This window comes from Anas acuta, chromosome 1 (assembly GCF_963932015.1).
Source record: "Anas acuta chromosome 1, bAnaAcu1.1, whole genome shotgun sequence".
NCBI classification, from domain to species: Eukaryota; Metazoa; Chordata; class Aves; order Anseriformes; family Anatidae; genus Anas; species Anas acuta.
Window position 1 is genome coordinate 30,430,303 of NC_088979.1, and position 23,009 is coordinate 30,453,311.

The 23,009-nt window shown below is 41.4% G+C and overlaps 1 protein-coding gene across 7 annotated transcripts in view; it reads left to right on the forward strand.

The window, feature by feature from the left end:
• Window positions 1-23,009, forward strand: part of TSC22D1 (TSC22 domain family member 1) — a 77,675-nt gene that overhangs the window by 23,841 nt on the left and 30,825 nt on the right. The window contains exons 3-5 of one of the 7 annotated variants that reach the window (XR_011094241.1): window positions 7,883-7,978; window positions 10,346-10,537; window positions 11,505-12,348. The exons of 2 other annotated variants lie outside the window; for them this stretch is intronic. Coding sequence is in view for 1 of the 5 variants with exons in the window: in XM_068675125.1 (XP_068531226.1) it covers window positions 3,921-3,963 (43 nt within the window). In the remaining 4 variants the exon portion in view is untranslated. 4 more of the 7 variants (XR_011094230.1, XR_011094245.1, XR_011094244.1 and 1 more) reach the window with 4 other exon arrangements.

Genomic DNA, 23,009 nt, shown 5'->3' on the forward strand with positions numbered 1-23,009 from the left:
AAGTTAAACAAAGCTGACAGAACTTCTTAGTGTATTTAGAAGGATAAATTTAATATTAGCTGCTCTCTTGTCAAGCACAGCAGTCACTGCTTTTAATAAACCTTGCTGCTAGTTGATGTTGCTGCGTGAAATTAGAATGGCTCTGAAATATTTGGCAAGTAGGACAGTGTTGAACAAACTACACTTGAACGTTTTTTTTGGAAACCAAAACATCGAGGCTTGCATCAGGTCATGAAAGAAAAGCTGAATTGTGCTTCAAAATAGCATAGCTGATGCAATATTCAGGTTAATGTTCAAGCCTAAGTGTTATAGCCATAACGTGGCCTCTGGTCCTGCAAAGGGCTTAATAAATGCAGAAAGTTAGGTTGGCTCTTGTAGCATTCAAGTCAGGGAAGTTGAGCCAGTGGCTCTGCTACAGGGGAGTGTGGGATGTAGGAAGCAAAGCTAAAAGATTTGACTTCCATCTATCTGTTTTCCCCCCTCCCCAGGTGATTTTGTTTGTTATTTGAGAAACAAGCAATATATTCCATGAGTATTAGAATTAAAACATGCATAGGTAGCCCTTCTAGGACTTCCCATCCGAAATCCCTTTTACTCTGGCACTGCAGTTATCCCTTTCCTATTGCCATGCTGCTCTTCCCTTCCCTTCGCCCCTGATAATTTAAGTTCTTGCTTTTCCTCTTCCTCTCCTGCTGCAATTTCCCTTTTAGTGGCTGCCCGAAGAAGACACGGTGCTGCTGCTCTGCGAGCTCAGGATGCTCTGCCTCGCTGCTCCAACAGGGGAGGTGTCAAGCTGGATTTAAAAGCTGTCTCGTAGGGAAGATGCAGCAGAAACACTCCGTCCTTTTTTTTAATGACCCTGTCAAAATCGTGGTAGGACGACACGGGCAGTAATCCTGCGGAATCTGGAATGGTTTATCCCTTCAGACCATTTGAGGGTGGTAACTAGTAATTTGCAAGTTCATGGGGTTTGAAACTGCCTGTGTGAACTAAATCACCTTCTAGTCATGTTTAGCCATGTGCTAAATAAAACGAGTAATTCTAATCAAATATGTGCAAGGGTTTAAAGCTCAAACAGCTGTGAGCCTGCTTTTCTTAAAGGAGAAAATGCTTTTTGTATTTAAAGTTAGCTGCAGTTTGGAAGTGGATTGGCAAACTTGTCTTCCTCACAGTGACTTAGGTTCCTCCTGTTTAATGGTGTACTTTACGTCTAGTCCATGGGGATTACTCAAAACTGATATTGCTGTCTGTAGTGTCATGCTTGTTACCTCAGACTATTTACGCTATACATTTATGCTCCAAATTAACAGAAAGTAGTAAAAAAATTTAGTTATGGTAGGTTGAAAGCAGGGGAGTCAGATGATATTAACGTTCCTGATTGCTGGCTGCTAAATAGGCTTAGTTTTGGTTTATATTAGTCTTTAGGGCGCTGCTCAGATGGCCATTTGTTATGGTAGGTCTTCAGTGTTGTGTTAATGCATGCTTGGGAGCGTATGGGAAAAGAAGACAATGCTTTTCTGCAGTGAAAAGGATTTTAAGACATTTATTCTTACTCTCTTGACTTTCCTTTTAGAATACTTACAGATTACAGTTTCTTTAACCGCAGCTCCATAAGTGGGGGTAAGAGTCATCATATGTTTCTGTACTCTTTTAGTGTATAATCAATGTTACTTTGAAGTGAAGCAGCTTTAGGTTTTGTAGAGCTCAAAAATCGGAGAGATCCATTTTAATGATTCCTTGCAGGCTGGGGTTGTCATGTTTAAATTACTTGCTCTTTGACGATTACCTGCCAATGTACATGCTGCTAAAGGGTGTTTAAGTGGTTCTGTTGCAGTTGTGGACTATTGCCCTCCCCACCTCTCTTTTCTGCATCTCCCAGTTCTCTCTTTCCCCACTTTGGAGATGGGAATCATCCCCTTGCTATTTTGTTGAATACAGAATGTGTTTCACTACATTTTTTTTTTTTGTTACAAATTGCAGTAAGTATGAAGACATTCTTACTGCTTGTGGTAGTGACAGGCTATCAATACTTTGTTAGTGCTTTTGTTTAGTTTTTCCTAACACACCCTTTTTTTCCAACTACATACTTAAAATATACGAGAAGAACCGATGAAGCAAAATGTCGAGTCATAATATCAAGATTCATTGATTGAAAAGCAAATGCGTGCTTAGCACAGGCTTGAAAATTCAGTATTTCTTCAAGTGGTGTTCAGTTCATGAAGAATGTTTTAATGGTGCATTGCAACATGCCGCTGAGTGCTCACCGAAAGACTTCCTACAGCTTCTCTCCAACAAAGTGGTGCAGTTGCCTCTGCAAGTATGACTAGAACGTGTTTTACTGGGTACCATCAATGATTCTTCTGTCATGCAGGCTGCTTAAATACATACGCAGGCTGTGTTTTATAAGCTGGGCTGCAAGAACTTGACTGGTAAAAGGCAATTCCCTGATGACTTGGAAGAAAAAAAACAAACACAACACAGGACATGTGAAAGGTTGCCAGAGGTAGGAAAAGCAGAGTGTTGCAGTAAGCTGCATCATGAAATATGAACTTGGCAGTTCTGTCCGAAGAATTTTTCCTTTGGACTGAAGTCTACAATAAAAATACTGAAGAAATAAAGGAACAGAGAGTTACTTGATGCTGATCTATAGAACTGCTTGCGTGAAAGATACTCAGCGTAATGCTTGCCCAGCCAAAAAGGGAGGAGAGGAAAAAAGCAGTTATGCTGTATAAGGCTCCAGTCCAGTTCGCGAAATGCTTATAGGGATTTCACTTGTGTAGCTATTAAACTATGACAAAGAATTGCTTAAAACTTGGGGAAACAGCTACTTGGAAGAGTAACTGCACTTAATGCAGCCTCAGTTGAATTCTGTGTAGTGTTCAATTTTACAGCATCTAGAGAAGGGATTTTGAGCGCATGCAAACAATGACTTTTACTTTATTAGGCATCAGCGTTGCAGTTTTCCTTAAGCTGGCTGTGTCAGGCTCTGTCATGTGTTCTCTGCTTTCCTCCTTGTATTTTTGGTTGACTAGAAGATGGAGTTCTAGTTAAACAATAATTTGGGAGTGTGTAAGATAGATTGTTCGCAACCTTTCCTGTGTGTAGAAATAATGCTTGTGAGATTTTTGGCTTTTATTTTTCTTTGGTGTCTAGGAAGCCCCTCAGATGAAAATATACCAGTTTGTTCACAGATACCGTGCGGCTAAGATCTGATAACTGTAACGCAGACCTCTCTCTGGTCCTGCTGCAAACTAATTTTAGAATCTTGCCTTAAAAAGAAAATGTGATGGAAGGGAAGGAAAGGAGCCTCGCTGGTCTTTTATAGGAGAGATGATCTTAGGAACTTAGAGGCAGAAGCATTTTATTAAATATAACAGCTATTTTGAGGAAATGGTGATTTTTATTTTTTTGCACAGATCAGGCAACTGATTTCATGCTAAAAAACCCGTCATGTCAAGAGCTTCTGCTGTATATAGCTGTCAAGCTTGCTTTCAAAATCAGCTTTGCATGTTGTATGTATGGATCATATATAGAGGTGTTCAGTAGTGATTCAAATAGTGTTTTCTATCAAAAGGGTTCTTACTCTATTGCATATTTGCCTGACTGTGTGGGAGGCTCTTTTTATCTGTCCTGGATTGCGGTTATATTTTTGCCAATGAAGTCTTTAAATAAAAGAAAGAGGGTCCTGTGAGATTCAGGGTATGGTTAAACACCCCAGATCAGTTTGTGGGGTAAGTTTCTATCTGGTATGGATGCATGGTGTCTCTTTCCCTGTTCTGAATAATTGTGTGCAAGCCATAAGTCTGGGCTAGAAACAGATCTTGGTGCATGTGTATTCATCTCTCTCTTATTGTTATGTATGACTTGATGCTGTGTTTTTCCTTTCATGCAACCTAAACCAAGTGCTAATATTTCAACAGATACAGACTGACAGTCAAACATTGCACACTGGTATGCCCGTGAAGAGGCACTGCCAAAGTTAATTGTGTCTAGTGCAAAAGCTGGGAGCTCTGGCTGGTCAAAGCAGGTAGGTGTGAAGGTGCTCGCATGGAGAAAAGATACAGGGGAGCTCAGCACGATCTCAGCTCTACTTAAGCAGAGCCAAATAACATTTCAGGTGTCCTTAACCTCAGCTGACTTCTGAGTGTTTGGCTATAAAACTTGTGGCGGTCTTACTTCAAGTCATATTTGGGAAGAGTCCTGCAATTTTAATGCGATGCTAAAATATGGGTGAACTTGGGGCAGTGGTCCAGTAAGGAAAACTAATAAGTCAGCAAACTTAGAAAGTCAGAAAGTGTTTTTTGTGTGGGGGTAGCAGTACGAGATAACCTAGAATGCATTTTTCATGTACTGTTACTACTCAGCAGGCAAAAATAGTCAAAAATGTACTGTAGTTCTAAGCTACAATAGCTTCATAACATCAGTTTGTGCCTCAGCAGGAAGAGTAAGTTTGTAGGAGACAGTCCAGTTTTGGCCATAGAGCTCCTATGGCTGAGACAATGGTCAAGCCTGTTGGTCAAATTACATGCTAAATTTGGAAGGACAAGAATTAGTAATGTATTTGAATATGAAAGGTGTTGAAATTAATATTTGATGCGGAAAGAAACATGGTAAGGGTTGAATTCTGAAATGTGCATTTTGAGTACTTTCCCAAGTAGAACTTGTTAAAACGGAGGACTTCCAAAAAAAAAAAAACCAAAAAACAAAACAAACAAACAAAAAACACAAATTTGTCTGGGTTTCATTTTTTCCAGTTCATCTGTGCTGTGACTTACTAACATAAGCCCGTTAAATCTCTCTATGTTTGAGCAAATACTTGTATGAAAGGGTTATTTTTGCTGTATTTGAGTTCTCCGGATACCATAGGCATCAGTGGAGAGTTTGTAGAGATGAGCAAGGGTTAGAACGTACGTAGAAAAGCTTCGAGCTGTTTTCACCTGAAAATTGAGTTTGGGGAGGAAAGACAACAATAGAAACCCACCAAAACCCACCACTGGAATCCAGTCTTGAGCTGTATTGGGGTCATTTCTAACATCACTCGTGTGTAGTATTTCAACTTCTAGTTTCTACAGATAGACCCTCAGCAGAGAACTGCAGGAATTGCGTGAAGATTGAGAACTCAATGAGAAAAATCTCTTTTTAAAAAAAAAGCTTAAAATTCTGTAAGAAATGTATAGAAGCTAATTGCGGGTACACGGAATCAAATTCAATCAAGTAAACATCTATTTAGAGCTGGAAAGGAAAGCACAAAGCCTCTTAATATTAAGAAACTGCTGGTTTTGTGTAACTTCTTCAACTAAATTCAAGGTGTACGTACTGGGAGTACTGCAACCTTTGTCACTATTGTTGGCTTCTTTTAAGGGAGAAAAAGCTGAACAACCTGGCATCATAAAAGATGTTATTTCTTAAAAGCACTGCATATCAGCTCATGGACTCTGCCTCTTGTTCGGAGCGTAAGGTTTCCCAAAGGCTGAATGAAGGTCTGTCTTTCTGGCAAAAATTAGTTACTGCCAGTAAAGTCTGTTAATCTGATTTAAAATGTGTTTTAATTAGGCCATAAAAGGTTTGCTATCAACAGCACTTGGCGTACAAAGTTGACAAGAAACAAAGCATGCTGATAAACTGTTTACACTGAAAGAATATTAAGTGTTCTTAAAATGAAAATAACATTGCTTAACAAGTACCCATTTATTTAATTTAATAAAATGGATGCATCTATTAAAATTAATGGAACTTTCTCTTACAAGGCAATATTTTTCTATAATCAACCAATTCTTGAGTTTTATACCCTTAGTGTTTTCCTGCTGCTATATAAGCTTGAAGAAGTACTGTCTGTATTTCTCAAATGTATCGTTCTGTGGCAGCTTTATACAACTTCGGCTTCTCCAAATTCAGCAGGACACAATTCCGAAGTTTCCTACCACTCCTAACCGGGAAATAGGAAAGGTCTTTCAGTGAGCAGTACCCACGTGGTAGGTCCTAAGTCCTTGCACGATAATCTAGATAGCGCTACGGCCTGCAAAGGTGTGTAGTAGGCTGTTAAACTGAGCACAAAATACTTCTGGAAAGAGGCCAGATGCTTTAAAAGACACTTTGAAATTCAGCAAGTCAAGATTCCTGCCATCCCAATTGCCTGCAAGTTTAGCTTTTAGTGATGGCTTGCATGACGCTTAATTCTTTAAATTAATACTTTGATCTATAGCTTTACTGCCTTTTCTCTTTCTTGAGATTTGATAATGTTTCCTGATGTGGCTATTGCAATGTTCGATGTCTCCTTTTCCGTCCCCTCAGTTCCCTGCTCCTCTCCCACTCCCTGAAACCAAAATACATCAAGTTTTGGGAAACGTTTTGGGTCAGTTGCTTGGAATGTAAGCAGTTAGCTTTACATCACTATTGTTGATTCTTCAGTATCCATGACATATTGGTGCTGACTTCCAGGAGAAAGGTGCTTTGCTAAAATTTGTTGTTCTTGTAACGTTTATTTTGAATAGCAGTTCAACCAGATGCTGCTGCATAGATCCTGCAGTGGGTTTTCAGCCTGCACGTTTCTAGAGGTAGGACTAAACCAGTGAATGGCAGCAGGGCAACAGATGCTTCTCAACCTAGGAAGTTTTGGTTTTGTAGCTGCAAATACTCCGTATGGCCAGCAGCACTTTAAAATAATTGCATGATCCTATAAGGCTTCAGTTTGAGGGTGAGAAATAGTTAAGCTAGCTGCAGGGATTGTGAATCAGATGCAGCAGTTTGCTTTTTGTTCCTACTTGGATCCTGTAGTGGTTGGAGCTGCAGTATTACAAGCAGCAACATTTTTTTTTTCCTTTTCTGTATTCCGTACCACTTACCAAATGCACAGATTCAGTTTTTTGCTTATTTTGCAGATGGTCTTCCACAGAACTTACTCAGGTATTTAGATTTTTCTTTACTGGCTATGGAGCAGAACCACACTGCAGAAAAATGGGGATCAGTCTTCACTGTCTCTTGATCCACTTAGTGGCAGTGAAACCTGCTGTGTAGAGGATGTAGAAAAAAACACTAAAGGGAGCTTTGCTCCCAGCATCTCTATTGACTGTCAGGTCGCTATGGAAAGACAAAGACACTGCATTGATCCCTTCCTTCCCACAAAGGAGATGAAACATTTATTGTAAGATTCCTTAATGTCTGCTGTATGCTCAGAAGCAGAGGTACCAGGGCCTTCCTGACCTCATCCTTATTGGAAGATCATCTACATGTGCAGTTCTTGTCATCACAGCCAGAATTTGTCCCTGCTCCAACTGGACTGATCCCATCACAGCCTGCACTTGAGGTAATTCAGCAAACTACAGTACAGTGACTGAGAGAAGAGCTATTGTCTGTTCAATTCCCTAAGCTGGCCGAACACCCAGTCTCTGTAGCAGGAATCACTTCTGAAGAGGCAAAAAAAAGAAAAGAAAAGATAATCCTCTCTAAAAATTCCCATAAGAGGAACTCAGGTACTTTTGGATGACCTGTTTCAGGTCTTTCTGCTCCTCTAAATCTTAGAAGAACAAAGGAGTTTTCAGTTGTTTCAGCCTGAAATATGGATCTGCATATAGAAATCAGGCTGGTATTTTTCATAGCTAGAACACAAGTATGACCAATTTTTCTTGTTCTTCAGTGTTCAAAACAAGTCTACAAGGGAAGAAAGATATATGAAAGGGTAAAAAGTAGAAATAAAGGGTTCTCCCATTCCTTTTAAAAAGGAGAAATACTATGACCTTGATGCAAAGAAAGGAACTTAAAAATAAGTTATTCCTAACAACGTGTTTCAGAATGATCTCCCAAACTGTTTTGCTGCGTATCTATTTCTGTTTTTGTGAGGAAAACACCAGTGCTCCAAGTTCTCATAGATGCTTTTTTTCCTCAGGTTTTGTGTTGGATCTTTGTCTCCTCTACAGAACTGCTACGTGAATAGAATATGACCAAGTAATCTTCTTCTCCACACCCCCTGAAGCCTGAATAGGTGATTTCATAATGGGCAGTATGATCTGGAGTAATTTTTTTCCAGTGAATAGGATCTTTCCTATTGAATAGGACGTCTCGAAGGCAACCTTTTCTTAATATCACAGAGACGCTAGACAAATCGCAGTTTGAAAGCAATCTATACTAAGCTGGGTCACGCTGCTTCATCTGGGTTGATTTACTCTGATATATTCTTTTCCAGCTCAGTGTAATAGAACATCAATTCAGGAAGTGTTGGTGGTGTTCTAGGCTTCAACACCTACCACCTGAAATTAAGCCAGGAATGCTGTGTGTGGCATTGTAGCTGTGTGATAGGTATTGTCAAGTACGTAGCATGTACTGGCAACTTGAAAAGTTGCAGAGTCAAGAGTATTTGCAAATTATTTAATAAGAAAGAACTTTATAATCACAAAGGTACCTGAGAAGATATGTGCTTCTAATTGTACTGTCCTCTTGTGATCGTTTTTTAGCCAGCAAGTAGCTAACAGTAGAAATTCTTTCCTTGAACCCATCCTGTTTATTATAATTGTCTTTTGTTTTTATCTTGTATCATCTACCTTACTGGAAGTGGAGAACATAAAGATCATCCTGGAGACATCTAATGGCCAGTTACATTTATGTATGTTTTGCTCAGTTCTTGGCATACAGAGAGACCCTTTTACACAGAAACAGGCGTGCAAGATGAAAGACTCAACCTGACTCTCTAACCTTTTGAGTTGATACTAAATCAAAAAGCCAGTATTTTGCCAGATTGAAAAGTACAGGAACACACCTTGGTCTCATGTTGTTTGGATGAACATACCTAAGCAGATGTCATGAAGTTCTTCTAAAGGATAGAGGGAAAAAAAAGGATTAGCTATAAAATAGACTATTTAGAGCAAAACCTCATACCTTAAATTGAAGTAGTATCACTGTGTTTGTTTGTCCTCAGGAATCAAGAGGCAGAGCATCTTTTTGCATGCCCAGGGAGTTTCTTTGGAACTGACTTGCTGATTTCTCTGTTTCAGTGAGTGCAGGATATCGGGTCCTGTTGTTGATGGCTCTCCATCATCTGTTTAAAAAAACATATGAAGCATTCCTGTTTTACCCTAACAGCAAAAGTTAAAGGTGCCTTTCTAACAATAGATTATTGCAGTGATGTGGATGATGAAACTTAGGTTTCATTCCAGCTTCTCTTTGTGACCTGGAGCAGCACGAAGGAAGGATGGGAAAGCTTATAATTGAAGGGCACTCAAGATACCAAACTATTCAAAGTGTTTTTGTTAGGTGTAGGGTCCAAAGAAGAGAGTGGAGGGAAAAAGCCACCAAAACTGCCCCCAAATTAATTATAGGAGAAATTGCATGAAATGCATCTTCTTGGTTAACTGTTGGGCTGTGCTTTACCTGCTGTCCTGAAAGCCCTGCTGATAAAATGCTAACATCTCAGCTGAGGTACGTGGATCAACAGCTGCCCATGTGCAAATACCAGCCTGCTGCTGTTGTGCAGAAGTTGCTGCAGTGGGTAACAGCCAGTAAACGGGTACACAACTCTACATAGAGTTGTGCTTTAAGTCCCATTCTGTGCTGCTCTGTTGGATGCTGGCTCCTTGCTACTGATAAAACTTCACTGGAGCCTGTCAGTCTCGAGAATTTATGAAGAGGAAAATTTCTGCTCTTGTGCATTGATAGTTTGTATTAAAATAATAACAAAAATAACTCCTAGGGCATCTAGTTAAACTGCTGTCAGCCTTTGATCAATCTGATTTTGCAAAAGGATAGAGAAAAGGACAGAGAACGTGAGATTGGAAAAAGGCCTCTTCCAGAGGAGCTGGAAGTGGGGTTAGGGAGCCCTTGGTAAGGGAAACGTTCAGGTAAGTATAATTTCTTCTTAAAGAGACTTCCTGTCTATGACCATGGGGAGATGTTCACTGCATTGCGCTAGATGCCATTTTTAATTCTCTTCAGAGTGAACAGAGGAGAAATTTGGATTTTTTTTTTTTCCCCCCCCAGAAATTAAAGTCACATTTTTTTCCCCACCTACATCTCCTTGTAACAAACTGAGAGAACTTTCTGGACAAAACATCTTATTGATCTCATCTATTGGTAGATGTCTTAACAGTCTTGAAAGTTCACAGTTCAACACCTTGGGTTATTTTTTTTTTGGCATCAGAGCATGAAAAAACTGCATGTCTAGTACTCATCTCTTGTCATCCTCCCCTATTGCAGTGACTCTATGTGTATGTCTCTGTGTGGCCGAAAATGAGGGAATGCAGATCATTTGCCAAGAAGTTACCAACTAGCACTTTTCCTTCCCCTCCAGTCTTTTCTGCCTCCCTACCCTGGAAGTCTGGAGTCCCTGCCTCAGCCTACGGCTTCATTCTTTTTCCAGCTGCCCACAAAAGTACAGAACCAGTGTGAAAGTTTGAAGAAAGAACCCGCTCAGAGGACTGAGTCTCAAGCAAAAGCTCCAGGTTGCAGACTCAGAAAGAAACTTCCTTTGGGGAAGGATCTGCTTCCAGGATTTGCTCGTCTCTTTTTCCTTGGGCAAACAGAGTTCTTGAAGCAAACAACAGGGTTGCAGGTAGGTAGGGCCCCTTTGAACCGCCATCCACTCAGGTGTGAAGGATGGACTTTATGCTGTTTCTCTATGCTTTTTTTTTTGTTGATGTTGTCTTCCACTTCTCTAGGCTGAGAGAGAGGAAGTGTGAGCAGCTTAACGAAAAACGTGGGGGAGAGAGAGAGGAGAAAAAATATCCTGGGTACTCGGGAAGAATGTTTTTATACCTCTGCATAAGCTTCCTGTTCACGGGGTCGTATTTGCACTGGAGCTCTTTGAGGCTCTCATGGCACTCTGCGTCTGACCCTTTTCTATACAAGAAGCTAAGTCGAGAAGAAATTGGTGGCTAGGGCCTAGGTAAAGCCAGTGATTGATTGTACGAGGCCCGTAGCCACATCATTTTCATCTCCTCCCTGTCTCTTTCACCAATGTTAGTTAGCTTTGGCTGTGCAGTAAAGGCAGAGGCCAGCAGGTGGGTTCCCAGCAGTGACAGCCTTCCCCAGGTCTGAACCTCAATGTGTAAATGTGTTCTGCCTTCAGAGGAGTCCGGCTGCTGGGTTTGTCCCGTTTCTTTGCCCATGCGAAGGGAATTGACTGCAATGCTCTGAGAAAGGAAGGGGATGTGCTGCTGATCAATCAGCAATTCCTAAGGCCCAGATAGGGGCAATCAGTTCAGGTAAATTCTGCCTTCCTCGCTTCACGCTGTGCAGAGCAACAGCCTCTTCCTCGCAAACGTCAGCAGCCCCAAGTCAGACCTTTCTTTTTCTCCAGCGATGGCATTGCTGACACAGGAAATTGATTCCCAATTTCCTTTTAGATTTTTTTTTTAGCAAAAGGTGTCACCTGAGAAGTGGCAGTGTAATTCTAAGGAGATTTTACCAGTTCCTCTTTGATGCTGAGTGAAGTCGTTTGGAACTATGTTACGTGCATTATTACTTTGGTGCATCTTGTGACTCTTCTCTCCCTCTTCATTCCCTCCAAATCGCTTCAGGACACCTTCTAACCTTTATACCGCGTCACAAGCCTTCAGCAGAAGATCTTGAGAACCATTTATGTTGCTGGAAGATGACTGGGTTTGGATCTTGGCCTTCCTTAAACAGGATCTCCTGGCAAAAATGGGATTGGGAAAGAAATGACTCCTTTTTCCATCACACAGAGCCACCCTAGATATGGAAGCGTAGGCAGAGAATTACTTCTAACACGGGATTCCTTAGGAAACTTGGTTGGCCTCCTATAGTCCTGTTGTTACGATGTCATAAAGCTGTTTTTTTATAAAAACCTAAACCTGGCACCTTGCTATCTGATGAAGATGAAATCAATAAATCCAAGTGTAAGAGTTTACAGGTCCGATAATGTGATTATTGGACATAGGAGATGCCACGTGAGTCTGGGAAACAGGGTTCTGCTGTGGTTTGGACTGACATATTTGTAAAGCCTTTTCGACTTCTAGCCTATTCAAATGATTATAAAGCATATAATGAAGATTCTTATGGAAATTATGGAAATGATGTTTAATTAGGCTTTCCACCTCTTCAATTTTACTTTAAAAAAAAAAAAAGCCAAAAATGTCAATGACATTTTGAAAAGTACTGCATCTTTTGAGGTTTCCTGTGGTTTTCTGTAGATAAAAGGTACATTGGGAGTGCTGAGAGCTGTGGAAGTAGAAAAACATATTTTTTTTTTCTTTAAAAATTATTGGAGATTGAAAAGTTATTTGTTAGAAAGCAGAAAGCTCTAATTGTCTTCCCTAAGGGGATTCTGCAGCCGAACTTAAATTAAATGTCTTGCAAGATCCCAAATAAAAACCTTATGTTTGGCAGGAGCGACAAACACACGCATGCCCGCGTACTTCTGTTCCTTTTCACTATAGGAAATGGCTTTTGAACAATAAGCCTGACTTTGAACGCTCAGATTAGGGGAGGGGGAAGCTTTGCTCTGAAGCTGAGAGCGAGGAGGGGTGGCAGGAGGGTGAAGCGGCCCCTCTGGCAGTAGGTGAAGAGCACTTTGATTTTCCTGGTTTCTGCTTCTGGCCCTCGGAGGAAAGTAGACGCTCGTGCTTGAATCCAGCTAATTTCTGGAATCAGTCACCGTGAAAGCATTGTTTTTAACTAATGCCTAGAATTTCATTAAATTCACCAGCATATTTAAATGGTCGAACTGTCTTAACGTAGCCCCGGGGCTACCGCTTCATGGCAGTTGTGACTTCTTATTATGCTGGAATGCATTGCAGCCTTGGTGCTTTCTAAAAATAATTGTTCAGATGGTGCTGTTTAAGTGCATACTTATGCAGTGAGCCATTTGCATTGGCCTTCTTGAAATTTGGCTCTGGTGGATGGCTTTACGACTCTTTTTGCCACGAATATCAGACTCCTTTGCCTTGCTTCTTCTGGGGTTATCAAGTAAAATGCTAAATTTATAACGTGGTATTTTGAGAAAACTGATGCGTGTGTTAAACTATGCAACCACAGTAACACTTCGGAGTTTAAAGAAATCAGTTTAATGTATCAAATTCGATGGTTTTCATTAAAAAAAGTGGAAATGTGTGCATATGTTTATGGTGACTCCGAGTAGCTGTTACAGGTACAGACCTCTGGAGGTGAATTGTGTGCTTAACAGGAGTAATCTGGAAGCTAGAAGCTGAAGATCTGTGAGTCTTAGAAATAAATACTAACATCTGTGGCTTGAGAGCTGTGCCAGCGGCGCTGTTAGTTGAAAAATACCTGTGCTTTTCTAATTTCTGGTCTGTTTAAGGTCTGATAACATTGTGTGCCTTCCCTAGGAGGTGCACTTACATCACCCACAGTTCTTGGTCATTGTGTTCTGTAGAAGGTAAATTTAAGACCATGAAATGCTTCTGAACACTAAATGCTTACAGTGAAATATCAGGGGCACTGAGAGCTTTCTAATGTTACTGTCTCACTTGCTGCCCAAAGTGAAGGGAAACCCAAAGTGACTTCACTTGTCCCCCTCCTCTCCATAGTAACAATTTAAAAAAAAAAAAAAAAAAAGGACACAAAAAGACTGTTGCTTTTATAAAGTCAGTGTTTTGATACTTGTGTATCAGCATTGTTAGCCTGCTATTACGGTGCTCTCTGGGTTTTGCAGCTGGAATCCTGGATTCTTGATACATCTTCAGAGCAATAATTCCTGCCTTTGTGTTATTAAATAATAAAGATGTCTAAAACCATTTTCTTCTTGTTTATATTGTACTTAACGTAACTGTATGAGTATTGAGTGAGTCTCTTCTGATTGTCTCCAGAATATCAGGAAACACGGAAAAGTATGGGATGATTTTAGGGATTTTAGGTTTTGAATCCCATATACTAATAATTGTGCAGGACAAGCTTGTTCCTGTTTTTCCTTTCTGCTCCCTTTAAAATTCCTTGAGCATTAGAGCTACGTAACTCACTGTCTGTAATTCTTTACATCTCCTTTACCAGATGCCAGCCCCTCCTAACTGTTTCATATCCAGTCCATAAAATCCTGGCTGCTGACGTCTTTTCTCCTGTCCAAGAAAAGCTAGCTTGTTTAACCTGAAAGATGTGCTTTCTTCACGCCTTCTCTCCACCCTCTGTGGCTTGTGTTGCAACCTTCTCTGCTATGGGATGTTTTGAAGGTGATGGAGTCTCTTACAGAGTTTGAGAAATTTCGGGGAAAACCTTGCTGAATACTTCTGCCAGAACTAAACCTATTTTTTTTTTTTTGAGATGCTTTGTCAGTTCAGAGTATTTTTTTTAAAAAGAAGCACCAAAAGTGTGGTCCTTCTATAAACAGCATAGATTCTGGGGTGTTTTTCCCTTTTATTTTATGGTGAAGGAGGGTGGATTACAAGACTATCAGCAGTTTGCAATGAACTTCTGAAAGTCAAAGACTGGTTCCATCAGCAGTAGTGTACCGTAAGTTGGGAGAGGCTTCCCACTTCATTTCTGCATCCCTGTCTGCAGGATGCTGAGATTTGATTGAGTAGAAATGACAAAATTATTTTTTCAGCCTCTTTACTCTTTGAGGAAAGCAGGTAGATACCTTGGATTGTCAAACATGTTACTGATTGCTGAAAGAATGCATGTGGTTTGGGGATTAATCGAAAAAGAAAGTGTTTTTTTTTTTTTTTTTTAATTGGAGAAAGGCGTTCTCTGACAGCAGTGCTAACAAACAGTTGAACCGTTCCAGTTTTGTTTCTTGCATGGACTTCATGAAGAACTGGCAGCTGTGCAGCTCCTCAGCCAGGCCCATAAATGATTCAGGTTGTTACCAGCAAAGCGAGGTGAGTTGATGGGTTGTTTCAGGGATTACTGGGTTTGGCTGCTGAAGAAGCTGGATCATCTGAATGGCATGGAAGGCATTACAAAACAACTATTTAGAGGAAAAAAAAAAAAAAAAAAAAGGTTTTGAAGACCATATTAAGTTAGTTACTTTCACCCCTGGCAGTGGTACTTTCTTGATCACTTCCACCAGTTTTGAGTGAAATATGAAATTAATGCTCTGTCAAACTGACCTCTGTTGTTTCATTTCTATCAGTTTGCAGCCTAGCAGTTTGCAAACATTTAGCTTCTTATTACTAGGAAAATATTTAAAATGCAAGGTAAAATAATCTGTAATGGACTTGTTGCACGGGGCTGCAGAAAGAATGGGAAGGCTCTTTGGATGCGTAATATTACAGAAATTACACATCCCTGACAAATAAGGGATCACCTATTTTTCCAAAGCTTAAGGGGGCTAAGGGGATACAGTCAGGAAATCTCAGCTCCTTGAGGTAGGAGTTGAATTCTGTCCTCAGTCCTTGTGCTGTCACAGCTGTCTACCCTGGCAGGGAGGGAGGGCATTGTGAAAGGTTAGGAAGTTCAGCTGAGTGTGAAATAAAGTGAAGTGGCATTTGGGTGTGAAATACAAATCTCTAAGAAACTGGAAGTTACCCCAAATGCATAAGCCATGAGTTGAATACGTCTGACGTGATTCATGGGGGTTTTTACACACCTGCTGCTGCTCTTGTGGGTAGAACTGCACACAACAGTGAAACTTGAAACACCTTTTAAAATATCTTCTTGATCTGTGGTAGTACTTCGCATTAGACGAGAAAGCAGGAAAAGTAATTTGCAAAATCTTGTTTGAATGTCTAAAAGATAGAGATGAAACCAGACTGAAGGGCATGAGAACAACTGAACAGATAACTTCAGCGCAAGCTGCTGTGTAAGGACGGGATGCTTTTGGGTCATTTTAGAGAAATTTTGGCTAAGCTGGGTAGCGGAACAGCACAGGAATTGAAATAAGCAGTCAACTAATGTAGGAGCTCTCCCTTGTCAGGCAGAAAATCACTTGCAGCACTTGTTGCTTACAGCAGGGCAGGGAGAGAGGAAAAAAAAAAAAGCTTGAAACTAGCAAAGTCTGGGTTCCTGTAAGGCTGTTGCTTGTGTGGTTTGGTTTTGTGGTGTCTGAAGTGTGAGCTCTGATTTGTAGCTTCATTAGCCCTTTGTCACTGATTGCTTGTGACCCAGTGGTGTCTAAAACTATAGACCCAGTGCTGCATTTTTTAAGGAGAAAGTAGGCATAAGTTAGAAGGGCTTCTGGACTTACTTATTTATTTTTAGGCAACTTTTTAGAACTTGTGTACCTTCAGAAGCTGTAGCCCTCTGTTGGATCTGGTTGAGGTTAGAAATAGGTTAAAAAAATTTTGATAGGGACATCAAAATGAAGACTGCCATGGAACAAACTTGTACTCGTTCTTGAGTATTTTGGGGAACTGCTTTTTTGGAGCGTACCGAGGAGTGTTCCACGAGCTGTGTTCTGTCCTGACATTTCTATTCATTTTATGTTTATATTAATGATACCTTTTAAGTATGTTCTGTGTTAATGCTAAATTTAATGCAATTATTTTTAGCTATCTTCTTCTATACTTGCACTTGGCAGACCTTTTCCATCTATCCCCCTTATTAAGCGTACTCTAAACAAGTGTTGAGTTACTTCCTTTAACTAGTTGAGAATTTTCTTTTTTTTTTTTTTTTTATTAAATGAATTCTGCGAATAGGAATGCTGAACAGTAACGCTACACTTGTCCAGAGAATAAATGCTCAAAAAAAAAAATCAAGGAAACAAACTGCCTCCCCCTGTTGTGTTTTTGGAGAAAATTGCTTGGAGGACTCGAGTATCCCCTTGTGCTTCCAGCGTGGCGCTTGTGCAGCTGCAGGGCCTTTTGTTTGCCTGTCCAGGTAACCTCAACACCCAGATTCCTGCCTCTAGTTGGACTCAAGCTACTCTTTCAGATTAACTTTCTCTCCTTAAGAGACTTCTTTTCATTATAAACCCTGTGGCAACGTAATAATGATAGAAGGGCTGTGCTCCTGCCCATTCCTGATGACTTTGCTTTAAGTTAAACTATTTTTTTTGGAGCTTGAACACCATATGTAGATCAGTGAGATAAATCTAGGATCTCTACTTGCTTGTACACTCGAGCAGTGAATGGTTTGCGTTGCCACATTTCATTCCCCTGAGCTGCCATCTGTTTTTTCCCTCGTGGAGTGCCTGCTGTTTCAAAACCAGCCAACGTGGCGTACTTTAAGGCAGAGAGGAGGATTTCTCTATAAATGCTGAAATAGATGCAAGATGCTGTGACTCGACAAGCTGTTTGTGTTTGTTCAATTTGCACGTTTCTGTGCACAGAGCCCAAAATTTCAAACTGAAGATGCTTGAGAGCCGCACGTGTGCCAGGCCTTGGTTCAGTGAGTAGTCCCTCAGTTTGACTGACGTGTCATCTTCTGGCCCCAAGGAACTTTCTTCAGCCCTAGCTAAAATGAATTAAAATAAAACTGCCTGTGCCCCTTGTTTCTTTTGCAATTCCTCCTTCCTAATGAGGAGGTTTTTCTTTAACTACTGAACTCCCCATGCTTCTCGGTGAATCTTCAGCTATTGGATAACTCCAGAAAATTTGTCATTTTTGGTATAATCAATGACTTATAAAATGCAATAGTTATGATACTAAAAAAAAAACAAAAAACACACCAAAATCCCTCAGTGTGTCTCAAAATTCAGGAATTTACTTTTTCCCCTAGAATTAGTGACTATATTGTGGATGCTGTTCTTACCTCTCCCCCTCAAATTTACGGTTATACTAAGTTCGTATGAAGTACTCTAGGATGTCATTTTTCCCTTTTTTACTTGGTGCCAAAAAGGAGGGTTCCTTGCTTATTAAATGAATCCTATGGGTGGTGTTTCATTACAAATATTTAAGTACGTGGTTTGTAAGGCAAGGGTTTTTATCTGTCCCGCAGCTAACGCTGCCTTTCCTTGTGCCCAAAGTTGAAAATTGTTCCCTTTCGGTTCTGGCTGGGGTCAGATGGGATGGCAGGTTTGTATACAGAGATTCATTAAGACAAAAATCCCATTAAGGTGGTGTTAGAGAGGTATAACATAAAGTAAGACATAACATTTCTTTTAACGTGACTAAGAGTAATTATCTTCAAATATTGCGGATTTTACGTTTTTCCCCATAGCTGAGCTTTTGAAAAAGGACTAGTTAGGATTAGTGAATGTTGTAGAGCTCTGTTAGTGAAGACCTTCTGCTTGTAAGCCCTGTCCCCTTATTACCTAGTTTGACTGTTTATTACGCTTTTATTTTTTTTGCCTGTTAGTAGTACTTTCGTACTCCTTTAAAGAAGAATTTTTAGCTAAACGTTTCCAAGTTAAGACATATGTTTCTTTACTGTGCCGATTGTGACGCCTTTAGCGATGAGTTTACTTTTGCCAAATTAAAATATCCAAACAGGTAAAGGAATTAAACACACGTTTCTAGTGTTTTATGTAAAATTTTATGCTCTTATCTATAGAATAAGACAAAACAATCTGTCTTTGATCCGTGAATATTACGCAGGGCTGTGTGTGGAAATGTATGCTGATGTCTATGTAGCAGGTTACAAAGGGATCTGTTGTTGAGTAACACTATTGTGTGTTCTGTTTTCACACTGAAGAAGAGTTTTGGAGATGATAGTGTGTGGTGTGTGAGACACATTGAAGGGTGGAAGAAAAGCGGTGAAGTCTTCAACTTAGGATGTCTCAAAGAGTTGATGTCTTAAAGGGCTGCTTCAGAGCACTAGATGCTCCTACTGGCCTTTAAAATGAAAGCTAGATCCAAGAGAAGCTCACACTAAATCAACTAATATTCTAGGAGGATTCCTGCTGGAGTTACCCCTCGGTTTGTGGGGAAGGCTGTGGGTGACTATTTTTAAAGCAAGGACGTTGTGGGAGAGACGGCTGCTCTCTACAGCTTCAAAACCTTTCCTCTGTGTACACTTTTGAAGTGTTCAATAAGCTAAGCGTGAATTTATATCGACTTCAGGCTCCTGTGAGGGCATGTTGGAGCATCAGGTATGTTTTGTGTCCAAGCTACACTTGTAGTGCTGGTGCAGGATATCCCTTTTGTAAGCAGCATTGAGAATTCAACTTAAATTTCTTCCTTCGGACTTGAAACTCCATCAAAACCAGCACCTCATCATTAAATAGATGAGACCTTTAGAATATTTTTTCCAGCATTTCACACTGTAACTATGCTCCACGTCCCTCGCCCTTAAAGACTTTGCACTGACGTTGACCCTGATGGTCTGTTCCTGCAGCAGTGGTACCCCTTTGTCATTAGGCACGGCTGCAGGAAGCTTTTTTTTGGCCATCTGTCACTCCTGCGTGCTGCTTTTTTGACTTGACCTGAATGCTCTTGCCCTGTCGAGGTTTAAATACCAAGCGCAGACTGCTTAACAAGGCATTAAGTCACTTAATTCTTTCATTTTTAAATCAAGCCTTAACGTGGTTTTGGTGGCCACTGGCTTGCGTTTAAGTGAAAGAGATGGCTCATGTCAGCAGTGTGGATTTTTAACCCCTTTGTGGGGGCTGCTGTCTTGCAGTTGTGCATCCATCTCAAATGGTGACGCTTAAATACACGTAGAAGTGCTGAATCTGCGTGCTCATGGTAACGGCTGCAGTGATGAAAAGCAGATCCCTCACCAACTTCAGAGATTAAATGCTGCTGTTAATGAATATCGAGAAGTGGGTGAGCTTGGTTTAGAACACGTGTTTGTACGTTTCTTTTTATACATGAGGTTTTCTGTGGTTGCAAAGCAACACAAAACTTCCCTTAGTGGCCTAGTACCTGAGTGGTAGCTCGGGAAAACTTGGAATAAAGTGGGCTAGGACTTGAGGGATGTTGAATTGTGCCTGCGTGCATTGGTAATGAAATGAGTTATCTAACCTGCAACTTAATTGTTTTAGCAGTTTCTAAAGTTCAAATATATTGAACTGAGTGTTTCTCAGTCACAGCCACAGCAGTATATAAGACCGAAGATCCCACTGGAGGGGAAAAAAAGTGAAAATATTGAGGCACTTTTGCTTTAGAAGTGGATTTGAATGCTGAAGTGCCTCTCCTATTTTTTTTATTGTATTTACAAGAGCCTCGATTCCAGACGTCTATTTTGAGGAGATGCTTTTGAGTCCTGAAGCCATCTATAAAAAGATTTTCATAAAAGGATCTCTCCTTCGTCTCAGAGCTCAAGAGGATTCGTTAACACCGCTTTAATTTCCTGTTGGTGGGGAGGGCATGGGAGCAGCTACACCTCTCGCATCGCATCTGCTGAGTCTTCTCACGGGCATCGTGCTCCTTCCCTGGGGATTAACGGGCTCTGTCTGCCGCCACCAACTCGTGGTGCCTTGCCTTTTTTAGGAACCCGTCTCACTTCGTCCTCTCCCAGCTGATGGGCTCGTGGAGGGCGTGTTGGTATTTCTGGTAGGCAGAGCTGGCTTGTGTTGGATGCCTAAATTACGGGGTACCTGCTGCCTCTGAGCACGTGCTTCTCCGGCATCGCTGGCTTGGAGGAAGGATGTGCTGACATGCCAGCTGGAGATTCAGGGCTCTCCTCTCTTCCTCGTTCATCTTCTGTTTCACACCAAAACCCTTCTGTGTTTCAGTGTGTCAGAAAAGAGAGATGAAGCCGGGACGTGCGCAAGGAGAGGCGAGACAGGTTTCCCAGAGAGGCTTTTCCCAAGAACTCTGTAAGGATTGTGCAGGACTCGGTAGGGTAAACACAAGTACGCTGGGCTTATCTTCCCCTCCCTCGCTGTGTATCTTCTGTGTGAAAGGTTATTATTCACGTTCCTGGAGGCCAGGGGAAGATAGGGAAGCTTATTGCTTGCAGATGGTGCTTAGCATGCAGAAATACATGCTTTCTGCCTCTGCGGAGACATTACTGGGGGAACATCTTACACGGCCTGGCTGTAACTTTTTAATTGCACGAACGCAGCCGAGGCTGGAGCTTTTTGTTCTCCCCCAGTTCTTTTTCTAGAGTTTATTTGACATGAGGCAGACCAAAGAAAACTTCCTAGCAAATCAGTCGTTGCAATAAAGGAACCGCAATTTACTGAGGTCATCTCTTTCGTCGCCTTTTAAAACGAGACTGAAAGTGTAAGTGAGACTAGGAAATGGTCCGTGAGCCTTAAAGGCTTCTGTTTTTGCATTATATGTGCACTTTGGACTAAGCACTGTACTTCTGATTTTATGTGGAAGGAGAAGCTGCACACAGAAATCATTAAAAAGTTGACAGGGGTGTATGGGATGCTTGGCCGTGTTGCGTTAGTCATCTCTGAGCAGTGAAACCATGATGGGTTTCACTAGGGGGTTTTAAGTTCATGTTTCTCTGACCGCCAGCACTGAAACCGATGAAGTTCTCCTAACTCTTGCTGTACTGTTTAATTCAGAGAACTTCAGGCTGTGCATAACTGCTCTGTATATATTCAGGTACCTTCTTGAAGGGCTTCTTTTCGTTGCTGTTACTGGCATATCCCAGTTCTGCCCTAAGTGGATGTGCCAGCTCTCGACGAGTCGGACCAAATTGAATACTGCTTCGGTAATGGAATTAAACCAGGACAAATTTGACATGATTGCTTTCTAATACCGAAATTAGCCCTGAGCCTCATCAGCGTGTGAGTAATTCTCAACTGACACTGATGGCATCTGCGTTGCTTCCCTCCCTACTGTTATTATTGAAAAATCTGCTTTTTTTAATGATGATTCCCAAACCTGTGGCTGCTGATCTCAGTGAGCATGCTTAGTGTGATTAAAAAGATCTTGTCTGCCTTGTATCATTTCCTCCTGTATTCCCCCACTCTCCCTGGAAAAGTTCAGAGTAAGTGAAAGCAGTTTTTGTAATACTTGATGTTTTCACCTGTGGAAATACAGCCTTGATTTGTAGCGCGTTGTTAGCAGGCTCTAGCCCTGTATGGCTCCAGGTGCTGTCTTAATAATACAAAATGTGTGTATTTCACAAAACTCTTGCAAGTATGGGATTAATTCTCCTGGGAGCTTCTTAAAACTCAACATGCAGTGTTCCAGAGGACATTTGTAAGGCTGGAGGAGTAGGGAGTTGTCCTTTCTTCTCAGCCTTACTCTGCCTAGCTGTGATTCTTGCTGTTAACCATATATTTTAGGATTTTAAAACTTTTTTTCCCCTTTTCTAAGAAGTAGTAATACTGTTTGGCTGCCCACTTCCACTTGCTGGGTATGGCATCTTGCTCGCCACCTTCCTCCTCCCACCTCAGCTGTTACAGTGCTGACTTTACCAGTGAACTAGAGCTTCCTCTCCCATGTTCAACCCAAAAGAGATCTTCTCGGCCCTAAAACCGCCCCAGAAACGATGCTAACAGGTCAGTGTTTGTGCAAAAGCGGCTTAAATCTGCTGCATATCCTCTTGCACGGCCTCTGTTTTATATCCTCTTGTGCCAGAGTCTTTGCGCCTGTTGAGCTCCAGGCTGCCAACAGCGGGGCCACAGCTTCCCCAAAACCCCGGCAGGTGATGAATCCTTCGTGATGGGGGGAAGATCCAACCGAAAAAGCAGACAGCTTGCATCGGGAACGCCCGATAGGAGCTTGGCATATGGCTGTGTGGGCGGCCCTAGACTTTGTGAAGCTCCGCGCTTAGAAAACCTGCCTAACTAATATTTGGGTTAATCTCCCGCTAGCGGAGCATTCAATTCCAGACGCTGGGTAATCAGAATTTCTGCAGTCTCACCCACTGCTCCAGATCCCTATCATTCATCTGTCTATTTTAAAGGCCTCTTTCAGGGAGTAGGGCTAAAATTACCCACTGCTCCGACCTGACAACAACGGGAACATGTGAGCTCCTCCCGGTGCTGCTCAGCCAGCGTGTGGCTGCTCGCACCATTCATGCTTCTGCACAGAAAAATGGGGCATTTCAAACGCTACACTGACTCTTAGTGTCTCTTTGACCTTTCCCTTGCTGTGACCGACAGGGTTTCAATCTATCATCGCGGTGACAAGAACGCAGCTTGTTTGCCACGGCTGATCTTCAGGGCTAAAATTTGACCGTGAAGACTTTGCTCCCTGTGTAAGCACTGCGAGAGCTCGGCTCGCTTGCCCCTGCAGATGTTGAGGGTGCTGCCTCCTTCGGCTTGTCTGGCCAAGCTCCTGGCTCCCAGAATGTGAATTTTGGTAGAGTTTCTTGCAGAT